Source organism: Herpailurus yagouaroundi, unplaced genomic scaffold (genome assembly GCF_014898765.1).
Source record: "Herpailurus yagouaroundi ecotype Mexico unplaced genomic scaffold, PumYag 77, whole genome shotgun sequence".
In the NCBI taxonomy this organism is placed as follows: Eukaryota; Metazoa; Chordata; class Mammalia; order Carnivora; family Felidae; genus Herpailurus; species Herpailurus yagouaroundi.
Window position 1 is genome coordinate 86,930,133 of NW_024412388.1, and position 12,317 is coordinate 86,942,449.

Sequence of the window (12,317 nt, forward strand, 5' to 3'; positions counted from 1 at the left end):
TTTTTTTTTTTTTTTTTTTTTTTTTTTTTGTTGTTTTTAGCATAGCCAAAATTTTTTCTAAGCATTGCTGAAATATGATCCGTAAGTTTGGTAGGTCATGTTTTCATTTTTGTTCATCTTAAAGTATTTTTCTTTTTTTTCTTTTTTTTTTTAATGTTTATTTTTGAGAGAGAGAAACTGAACATGAGCAGGGGAAGTGCAAAGAGTAAGGGAGACACAGACTCTGAAACAGGCTCCAGGCTCCAAGCTGTCAGCACAGAGCCTGATGTGGGGCTCAAACTCACCAACTGTGAGATCAAGACCTGAGTCAAAGTCAGATGCTCAACAAGCTGAGCCACCCAGGAACCCCTCAAAGTATTTTTCAATTTCCTTTTTGATTTCTTCTTTGACTCCTTAGCTATTTAAGAGTGTTACTTTTGATTTTCTTTTGTCATTGATATCTAATTTAATTCCATTGTGATCAGATGACACACTTTATATGATTTCAGGGTTTTTTTTCAATTTATTAAGTCTTGTTTTATCACCTAGCATTTGGTCTCTGGACAGTGTTCCATGTGCACTTGAGGAGAATATGTATTCTGCTGTTCTTCAGATGTTAGTTGTAATTTGTTTATAGTTGTTTAACCTTCTGGGGTTTTTTTGTTGATCCTCTGCTTAGTTGTCTATTTATTATTGAAAGTAGGTATTTAAGTTTCCAACTATAATTATTCAATTGTATATTTTTTCAGTTAATTATTTTTTGCTTCATGTATTTTGGAGCTATATTGTTCAGTGCAATATGTTTATAATCATTATATCTTCCTGATAGATTGAACATGTTTTTATGTGATGTTGTTTTTGTCTCACAATAACTTTTGGCTTACAGTTTATTTTGTCTGATATTATGATAACCATTCCAGCTCTCCCCTGCGCGCGCGCGTGCTCTCTCTCTCTCTCTCTTTTTTTTTTTTTCTGCTTGCATGGTGTATTTTTCTTTCTTTTTACTTTCAGCTTGTGTCTGAGTCTAACGTGTATCTCTTATAGACAATATAACTAGATCATATTTGTTTCTATCTCTGTCTTTCAATTAGGATATTTAAACAATTTGCATGTAATTACTAAGGTAGGATTTACATCTGCCATTTTAATATTTGTTTTCTGTATCTTCAGTCCTTTTTGTTACTCTACTTCTTGGTTTTTTGTTACTTGTTTTCTTGTTACTCTCTTATTTTTTAAATGGATACTTTCTAATGTACTTTTTAATTCTGTTGTTTCTTTTACTGTATAGTTTTGAATATTTTCTTAGTTGTTGCCCTGAGGATTACAAGTAGTATCTTGATTTAAAATGATTTAGTTCAGATTAATAGTAATTTAGTGATACACAAAACTTTTGCTCCAATACACCTCCACGTTCGCCTGCCCTCCTTGTACTATTATTGTCAGACAAATTACTTATTTTTATGTTGTAAGCCCATCAGTACAGTTTTATAATTATTACTTTATGCAGTTGTCTCTTAAAACCTACAGTGGAAATGAGTCACCAATTTAAAAATACATTCATCCTCTTTTATAATTGCCTTTACCAATGCTCTTTATTTCTCTATGTGTATTTGAATTACTGTTTAGTGTTCTTTTGTCTCATTGGCAGGTAGTGTTTTTGTTGATGTGGCAATGTCTTATATGTCCTTTATTTTTAAAGGAGAGAGGTGAATTTAGATATCTTAGTTGAGTCTTTTTCTAAACATTCTGATTTTGTCGTCCCACTGGCTTTTGACTTCCATGGTTTTGGTGGAGAAGTCCCCAGTTAATCTTATGCAGGTTTCTTTATACATGGTAAGTTATTTTTTATCCTGGTCTCCAACTTTCAGTGTCTCTTTGGCATTCATCAATTTGACTATGGTGGTTCTAGATATGGTTCCATTTGAGTTTATTCTTTGGATATTCTTTGGATTTTCCTAAGTTTTTTGAATGTGTGGTTAATATTTTTCATCAATTTTTTTTTCTGTCTCCTACTTTCTTTTCTTTTTTTGAGATTCTTTTTATGCTTATTTTGGTACACTTGATGTTTCCACACATCAAGGTCTCTAAGGCTGTTTATTTTTCTTCATTTTCTTTTTTTCTGCTCTGTTGGAAAACCAGAGTGGAAAACCTCTGTTGATCCATGTTCAGGATTGCATTATTGTAGCTCAACTCTGTTGTTGAGCACTTCTAGTAAATATTTTATTTCAGTTATTATATTTTTTCACTCCAGAGTTTTTGTTTGGTTCTTTTTTATAATTTCTCGTCATTGATATTTTCTATTTGGTGAGTCATCACTGTTACACTTTCAGTCTTTAGATATGGATTTCTTTATTTATTTGAACATATTTATAATGGCTGGTTTAAAGTCTTTGTCTATTAAGACCAAAATATGGGTCCCCTTGAGGAACATATTCTGTTGGTTGCATTTTTTCATGTGTGTGTGGCATACTTTCCTCTTTCTTTGCATGTCCTATAATTTTTGTTGTTGTTGAAAACTGGACATTTTATATTATAATGACTCTGGTATCATTACTTCAACCTCTCCCTTCAAAGTTTGTTGTTGCTGATACTGTTGGTTTCTCTTGTTGCATGACTTTCTTGGACTAATGGCTTTCCTGCAGCGTGTGGCTGTTAAATTTTTAGAGCTGACCTCTGAGTCTAATAGTCACCACATTGAGGATAGAGATTTTTCTAAAGAATTGCAAGTTTGTACAAAATACTGACTGTGTTCTGGAGATGGTGCTTTCACAGAGCTCTGGAAGAAATCCGATCTCTCCATTGTCTACAGTGCTGCTGGCTTTTTTTGGCTGCTTTCAGCTGAGCTAGGGCAGGAGGTGAAATGGGAGTAGCCCCAAGTAAAAACAGTAGAAACTCTGTAGTCCTACTGAGGTTTGGTAGTTTCTTCTTGGATGGGTGCTTTTTAGTTCATTTTGTGGTTTTGGTTAGTTGCTAGAGTTCTGATGTTGATTTTTAAATGTGTCCCTTGTATTCTTATTGTTTTAAAGAAAGAACTAATTTGCCAGTATCCTCTCTCCACCATTTTGGGAGTTGATCTCCCCATTATTCGTGATTTTCCATATAATGCGATGCTGGATTTGGTTTACTGGTATTTAAGATTTTTGTGAATATTAGTGATATTTTTGAATTGGGTAACATCCAGTGTTCTTATGTGCTTTGCAATAGCTTGTATAAGACATTTCTTTGATGGTTTAGTAGTTTTAGGTCTGCTATGGAGAGAGGATTCTGCATTATTTTGTTTTTTTCTAAGTATTCTACTTGCCATAATGTAGTTTTACTGATCCTTTTTTTTTATTATTAAAAAAATTTTTTTTAATGTTTACTTATTTTTGAGAGAGAGAGAGAGAGACAGAGCCCGAGCAGGGGAGGGGCAAAGCAAGAGGGAAACACAGAATCTGAAGCAGGCTCCAGGCTCTGAGCTGTCAGCACAGAGCCTGACTCAGGGCTGGAACCCACAAACTGTGAGATCATGACCTGAGCCAAAGTCAGACATTTAACTGAACCACTCAGGTGCCCCTACTGATCCTTTGAACAAATAGAGCAGCTTCTCTGCCTCAAATGACCATATGCATACATTTTGTCTTATCTTTGTGAGTATATGTAGTAGTACTTTGCAAAGTTTTAGCCAAGATTTTTTCTGTGCTCTTCACCACTTTATCCCCAGTGCCTAGAACAGTGCCTATAACATAGTGTGTTCCTCTTGTATGAATAAATAACATTATCTGTAATCTCTTTAAATATTTCTGTGTACTCCTCACTTACTTTCATCATCAATAAAGTCTACCACTTGCCTCTGTACTTTTATTTCCTTCCTATACTCCATGGTAGGAGGAACTCAGTATTGTTTTAACACTGTAACACTTCTTGCAAGTAAATGTTTATTTAATTAAATCTCTTTTTAGAGCTAGTTCTTTTCACTAATATCAGTGTTATTGTAATCATTTATGTAGTATACGTTTACATACCTTTTGTTCTAACTACTTTTTAGGCCATGGACACAGTCATTCCCTTTTTAATGGTGTGCTGGATCAGGCACATGGCCATGGAGATCATTGCCATAGTCATGATTTGAAACATGGTGCTTCACATAGCCATGATCATGCTCATGGACATGGACACTTTCATTCTCATGGTGAGTACAGGCAGAAGATTTTCAAATGGATAGCCTTCCAAATACACAGAGATTTTGTGTAGATTACTCTTTTCATTGAAATAGTCTCTTGAAAGGGTCTTGTAATCAACTTCCTTTCTAATGAATTGGACTAAATGGTTCACAGGGCTAGTTCATTTTTAGTATATGATGAAATTAACTCAATATAATGCAGTGGATATAGCTTTTTTTTTCAGTGAATATATTATACTATGTGCCACTATTTTAAATGAGTGTCAGTGAATCAGAAACAATTGTTTTTTAGCAAATGAAAATCATTTAAAAAAAAATTTTTTTTTTTTTTAACATTCATTTATTTTTGAGACAGAGACAGAGCTGAATGGGGGGAGGGGCAGAGAGAGAGGGAGACACAGAATCGGAAGCAGGATCCAGGCTCTGAGCCATCACCCCAAAGCCCGACGCGGGGCTTGAACTCATGGACCGCGAGATCATGACCTGAGCTGAAGTCAGACGCTTAACCGACTGAGCCACCCAGGCGCCCCGAAAATCATTTTTTTTTAAATATGATAAAGCCTTTTGTGCTATATGTGGGCTTATAGGGGTTTTCAATTTTTTTCATTTTCATTGCAGAATTTTTGATTTGCGCCTTGTTCTCTCAGAAATCTTGTGTGCTAACTTATATAGCATTGGGTATTAAGTTATAAGGTATTTATCAACTTAATTTTTATTTTTAAATTATATTTTAAATAATTTATCTGTGAAATTTCAGTATAGATTAATATAAGCTGCTCTGAGAACAAGTTATATGCTTAAGTATTATCTGTACTTGCCACATAGAATCCTCAAACTTTTGATTTGATAATTAAAAAAAGTTCTTAGAGATTGAATATTAAGTCCCTAATTTTTCAATCTCTAAAATTTGCTATATTTTTGTACTATTACACTGGTATGTTTTATTTAGTATTTATTTATTTGTATTTTAATTTCAGTATACTTAACATACAATGTTAAATTATTTTCAGGTGTACAATAAATACAGTGATTTAACAATTCCATTTATTACTCAGTGCTCATCAAGATAAATGAACTCTTAATCCCCTTTATCTATTTTACCCATCCTCCAACCCCACCTCCTCTCTGATAACATCAGTTTGTTCTCTAGTTATAGTTTAGTCTGCTTTTTGGTGTGTCTTTTTTTTTCATTTGGTTATTTGTTTTGTTTCTTAAATTCCACATATGAGTGAAATCCTATGTTATTTGTCTTTCTCTGACTGACTTACTTTACTTAGCATTATGCTTTCTAGATCCATCCATGTTGCAAATGCCAAGTTTTCAATCCTTTTTATGGCTGAATAATATTCCATTGTATGTATATATACTACATCTTCTTTATGTATTCACCTATCAATGGACACTTGGGCTCCTTCCATAATTTGTTGTAAATAATGCTGTAGTAAACATACAGATACATATATCCTTTCGAATTAGTGGTTTGTTTTTTTTTTTTTTTTGGATAAATACTCAGTAGTGCAATTACTGGATCACGTGGTAGTTCTGTTTTTGAATTTTGAGGAACCTCCATTCTGTTTTCCACAGTGGCTGCACCAGTTTGCATTCCCAACAGCAATTCACCAAGGTTCCTTTTTCTCCACATCCTTGCCAACACTTGTTGTTTTTTATGTTTTGTTTTGTTTTTTTAAATTTTTTTAAATGTTTTTATTTATCTTTGAGAGAGAGAGAGAGAGATAGTGTGCACGCAGGGGAGGGGCAGAGAGAGAGGGAGACCCAGAATCCGAAGCAGGCTCCAGGCTCTGAACTATCAGCACAGGGCCTGACGTGGGGCTCGAACCCACGAGCTGTGAGACCATGGCCTGAGCCAAAGTCAGATGCTCAACTGACTGAGCCACCCAGGCACCCCTCTTATGTTCTTGATTTTACACTGGTATGTTTTAAAACCTTGCTTTCCCAAGATTTTGCTTACATGCATCCTGTAATAATTTTGAAACATTGTGTATTCCTCACACAGTAAGATGATTCCTAAAAAATTACTTGTTTAAATAATGGCAAGGAATATGATTTCAGGTATCTTATTGATAATATTTAGAATGAAACTTCTGTATTACTCTGAAATATATTCATTGGACTCTAAATAACTTAGTGATTTGAGACCCACTCTCACTCATGCAAAAACAGGTAAATTGTTATAAATATTATAACATCCTGTTTCTCCTTGAAGTTTTATTTTCATTCCAGAATTTTATACTAATGGATTATATTTGTGTTATAGTTCTTGGCAGTAAAATGTGTATAAATTAAAATTTTTTATGTCCTAGAAACATAAGACTTAGCATTTATTTTGGATGGAGTTACTGTGGTTATTACTAAAAGTCAATCAAAATAATTGTATTTTAAAAATTTTGATAATACATAATCATAAAAAGCAATATTTTTCTTGAAATACATATATTAATGAGATGATTTGAGCTCCTTGTTTCTCAATTAGTATATGGATAAATGACATCAGCATAAAACACATTTGGGTAATAGTTCTGTTCCTATTTTCTAGTTTTATAATGTAAGTACTAAGAAACTTTAAATAGAAGAAATTCTTTTTGTAGCAGTTTCAGTCTATTCTTTGAACACTTCAGAATTACATTCCAGGGTTGCCTGGGTGGCTCAGTCGGTTAAGTGTCTGACTTCAGCTCAGGTTGTGATCTCATGTTTGTGGATTTGAGCCCCGCATCGGGCTCTGTGCTGATGGCTCAGAGCCTGGAGCCTGCTTCAGATTCTGTGTCTCCCTCTCTCTCTGTCCTCTCCTGCTCGCACTGTCTCTATCTCTCAAGAATAAACAAACATTAAAATTTTTTTTTAAATAATTACATTCCAAAAATTACGCATTGATCTGTTATCAAAAATTATTTTTGATGATCTATAAATTGGCAGTTTCATTAGCTAATCCCTACATTTTATTAAAAAGTAAAGAATTGGAAATCACGTTGCTTACAAAAGGATTTGCTAGGTAGTATCTACAGTTATTACTTTTCTGATATTAACACCAATATTTGCAATTCACCACTTGTTTGTTGCTCTAGAATTTTTTTTATTTATGCCTTTGGCAATGCACTGTAGTAAGATTCTAAATAGGTGAAAGGTAGCCTTTTTTTTTTTTTTTTGCCAAGGGGAGAACGTAAGTGGCAAAGAAGAATTTATAGGACATCATGGCACATGGATATCATAGTAACTAGTAAAAGGAAATGCTAGGCTTCAAACAAGGAAATCTGACTCCAAAATCTTCTCTTGACTATTATTTCTGCCTTCAGTGTATATTAGTCAATCTGAGGATATGAAGGTAATAGGGCCATGATTCCATTTTGCCTGTGAGAGACATTGTAGTCTCACTGGGAAATACTGTGAGCCTCATATTTTTTGGAATGCTTACTGTCAGTAAAGCTAGCTGGTTTTTAACTTGCTTGCTTTAACTACTCATGTCTCAGTGACTCAAGCAGTAAAAGTTTATATCTTACTCTTGGGTTGATGGGGTAAAGGAGGATGGATACTGTTTCTCATTCAGTCTAGAGATCCAGGTTCCTTTCATTTCTGGGATTCTTGACCTTTGGAATCCTCCCATGGATTCTCTGCATCTACCTGGAGATAAACTACATAGAAGATCATGTGGGACATTATTTTTTGGAGGCGGGGGACATTCTTACAAGCCTGGAAATGGTTTACCTCTCATATTTCTTTGTTTAATACTCAGTCACATACATCACATAACTCAATGGAACCTGGGAAATGTAGTTTAGTTGTTTACCAAAGAAGTGGGTGATAAACAACTACCCAGTCTCTACCACAGATAACAAATTTTATGTCCAGAAGTACTGTCAGATTTTACATAGATGGGAGTTGTTTTACATAGCCATTATATTAGTATAGTATTATATACCTTCCAAATAATTATGTCAAAAATTACTGTCCTTATCTAGACCTACTACCTATAGACAAATCCCTTGCCTTGATTAGGGAGCTGGAGTTTTGGAATAGTCAACACTGTTGACTGTCCGCATGATTTTTTAAGGTGGCTGCATCTTTCTGCCATCATAGCAGTGCCATATCCAGACAGAAATCATTGTGCAGCTTTAGGCTTTTATGCCTTTTCTGAAGCATTGTTACAGTCTCTATCAAAGCTGTAGTAAGGATATGTCAGCTCGTAGGTACTATGGGCCAAGAACCATGACCCCAGACAAGCTTTCTGTTAGACATGATCAGAAGGCTTATCAGTCCTCCTCATGATCTCAGTATTGCTGATTGTTTACCTATATTTTCTGCTTTAGTATCTTCAGAGTAAGTATAGAAATTAGAGTATTGTTAAATTTTTTTCATCATAAAGTCTTAATGAACAAGTATTTTTATCTCTTCTCTGTGAAAAGCTTGCCACATCCATTTAGAAGCTGTTAGAAAACTATTGTTTGCCACAGTCCAGTTATCCTGGATGCTGTCCTGGCTTCATTACTTCGACCTCTTGTAACTTCAAGCAGTAGATTTGTTTTGTCTAAGTTTTCCAGCTGTAATATTAGTGTAGCAAGCTGTAGTATAAGGTATGTTACGAGTAGTAGAAGACTTTCACAGTGTTTCTAATTTACTGTCTCTTACTAGATTGCTTAATATAATAATGACCTAAACACTGTGTATTTTTAAAATGCCCATGTCTATCTCCATTCAGTTACTACATTAAATTAAAAAAATAATTTTGAAAAAAAAAAATAATTTTGTAGGTCTGATGTGGCTGTATAGTCATGCATCCTTCATGATATACTTGAATGAAAAGTTCTCTGAATTGCAAAAGTTGAATCAGGAATTGAAGATATATTTTAAAATAATTTAACTTAACTCTCTACAGATGGTCCCTCTTTAAAAGAAACAACAGGACCCAGCAGACAGATTTTACAAGGTATGACAAGCAATTTGTATATTTCTGTTTTATGAAATGGATTTCATTGTGTTGATCTATCTGGAAATTTCCTTTAAGAAAAGTGTATAATGTAATATTTGTGTCTAAAATATTAGCTTTTCTTCTGATTTTTAAAATATATACTATTAGGTATATTAGCAGATATTCTTTTAACTGTTACTTTTGCCTATTTTCTTAGATTTAATAAGAAGATTAAAATATTTAGTACTGTAGGGGCACCTGGGTGGCTCAGTTGGTTGGGTGACCAACTTCGGCTCAGGTCATGATCTCGCAGTTTGTGACTTTGAGCCCTGTGTCGGGCTCTGTGCTGACAGCTCGGATCCTGGAGCCTGCTTTGGATTCTATCTCTCTACTCCTCCTCTGCTCACGCTCTGTGTCTCTCTGTCTCTCAATAATAAATAACATTAAGAAAAATTTTTTTTAATATTTAGTAGTTAACTATAAATTATACCCATGCCAATGGCTATAGTAACACCATAGTAATATATTTGCCTTCATAGGATGATTAAATATTTTTTCCAAATTCAGTATTCAGTATGTATTTACGTTGTGGAAAAATTTAGAGGAAAAAATGTAATGCATCCAAACCCTTAGAATGTATAACACTAAGAATGAACCCTAATGTAGTTGGACTTTGAATGATAATGACATGTCAGTGTAGTTTCATCACTTGTAACAAATGTACTTACTACTCTGCTGGGGAATTTTGACAATTTGGAATGTTATGCCCAATACAGGGGTGTATGGGAAATCTGTACCTTCCATTCAGTTTTGCTATGAATGTGAAACTGCTCTAAAAACTTAACTCTGTTATATTAAAATATGCATGTAATGCACAGTGAGACCTTTGTCATATTCATAGGCATCAAATGATGATACCTTACAAAATTTTACAAGGCAGAGAAAATCAGTTTTGTCTATGAACTATGATAGTTTGTTTTTGAAATGTGAGCCAATCTTTGGCTCTGAGTTTCCATTTAGACTTCATTGTCAAAGTTTCCAAATTCCCAGCTCCCCACCTTCCTGCTTTTAGTAACTTTTGACTTCAATCTGACTTTCTCAGTAGCTCATGATACAATCTCTACTGCACCTATTTTTCTTCACTATTTCTTGATAGAGCTCTTGCTTTTTATTTTTTCACTGCGAATATGCTCCTTCATACTGTGGAGTTTATTTCAGGAGGCTTAAATGTGTCTTCTAGTCACTAGTTTTCCATTTGCAAAATATATAGAATTGGTTTAGAACAGCATTTGCTGAAATAGCTTGTAATCATGCATATGTAATGCATCTATATCCAATGCTATAAATTAGCCTTGATAATATGAGTTTATTTTTAGTTTTGGAAATCATCACAAGTTGAGGGAAGGGAGGTTAGATTTGCCTTCCTAATTATCTTTTATACAAGCTATTAGGAAAATTACTTTATATTTTCTGAGTATCCATCAATTTCCAATGGCTGCCGCAGCCCAGTAGATAGCTGAAGGATAGAGATAACTGGCATTAAAAGTTTCCGTGTGGCTACTCACACATGAAAACTGACATAACCAAGTTTTTTGGTTATTTGCAGTTTCTTCAGTATGAACTCTGGCTTTCTATATTCCTGGACAGTTAACATTTCAGTATCCTACCAGGTCTTCTAAGGCTTTCAACTTTTATATAAGTTAAACATACTAGTTTAGATTTCTCTCTTTAGTGATTATTCTTCTTGAAACAGTCACTACAAAGTAAGAAGGGCTTAGGAAATTCATGACACTTCCTAATAAAGTCAGTTTTGTGGCGCCTGGATGGCTCAGTCAGTTGGGTGTCCCACTTCGGCTCAGGTTATGATCTCACAGCTCGTGAGTTCGAGGCCCGCATTGGGCTCTCTGCTGATAGCACAGAGCCTGGATCCTGCTTCAGATTCTGTGTCTCCCTCTTTCTCCCCCACTCACACTCTGTCTTTCTCTCTGTCTCAAAAATAAGTAAACATTAAAAAAAAAAAGCCAGTTTTTAGGTCAGAACATAAGATGTAGTCAGGGACTTTTTAGTGGAAGAGAAATCAAGAACAAATGATACTTTTTTTTTTCCTTTTAGTATTTAGAGTCATTTTTACATCTGATCCTACTAAGACACTAATTAAAGAATATAAAGGCTTGACATCACATGTCACGTAAGAGTTTTGAAGCTTAGGTACCTTCAATCTACTTTGATGGACACTTTTCTCCATTTTTTTTTTTTTTAACCTAATGTGGGCTCGACACTTATTAAATTCTTTGCTATTTGAAACACCCTAGAGCAACAGATTTTTTTTTTTTTTCTATGAGTATGCTTTGGCATAATATTTTCGTTACGGGAAATAGAACCATTAGCTTTTTGAAGAGTAGTTATAAAGGTCTATATATGAATGAAAAAGTATATATTAAGTACTGAGGGATGAATTATATTTGGTATAATACTTGATATAAAATTATACAGTAGTAAATGAATTGAAGCATATTTTCCTATAGCACATTAAGATTTGATTGGACTCAGTGATAGTCTGTTTTTAAATTATTAGAAAGTGTTTTCAGGTTTAATAAATCTATGGTATATACCTAAAAAATAAATGATTTGCCTTCAATTGTCCAGTGAATAATAAAGAAGTAGAATAAGTATTTCTAATGTAGACATATGCTTTTTACATATTAAGTATTTCTTTTCAGATAGAGCAAATGCTATTTTAAAATGTTCTCAATGTTTTGCTGTACAGTAAATTTTACTTATTAAAGATCTAAATGTTGAATAACTTATTGTTTTGTTAGTCTTTTTAAGAAATAATGTATTTAAAACAAAAAAAAAGAAATAATGTATTTTAAACTTACCTCTTGATACTTTTTAATAGTTTAATAATCAAATGTCAATTATTACATGTTAACATTTAGAAGTGGGTTCTGGTTCTGATCCCACATCTGACCTCCAACTAAGATTCTGTGCACAATTCCTATGGAAGAATGAAGAATATACTCTCATACCAGCAAGCAATTCTCTGATACCTGGAGGTCAGAGGTCAGTGGCTTGGGACTGGAGGTTCCAATCCTCTGATCACAGGACAGATTGGCTCTCCTGGCAGCCAGCCCCCATCCTCAGGTGGGGTCCAAAAGTATGTTAACATTAACAAGAGACACCTTTGTTGCTGTCATTTGGGAAGTTCCAGGGCTTTTCTAGAAACAGGGATGAAGGCCAAATATGTATTTCTTATTA

The 12,317-nt window shown here is 34.1% G+C and overlaps 1 protein-coding gene across 1 annotated transcript in view; it reads left to right on the forward strand.

The window, feature by feature from the left end:
* The window catches only part of SLC30A7 (solute carrier family 30 member 7), an 87,180-nt gene that overhangs the window by 24,195 nt on the left and 50,668 nt on the right, over positions 1-12,317 (forward strand). Inside the window, exons 6-7 of the mRNA XM_040471111.1 lie at positions 4,007-4,150; positions 9,027-9,077. Of these exons, the coding sequence (XP_040327045.1) occupies positions 4,007-4,150; positions 9,027-9,077 (195 nt within the window). The remainder of the gene's footprint in view (positions 1-4,006; positions 4,151-9,026; positions 9,078-12,317) is intronic.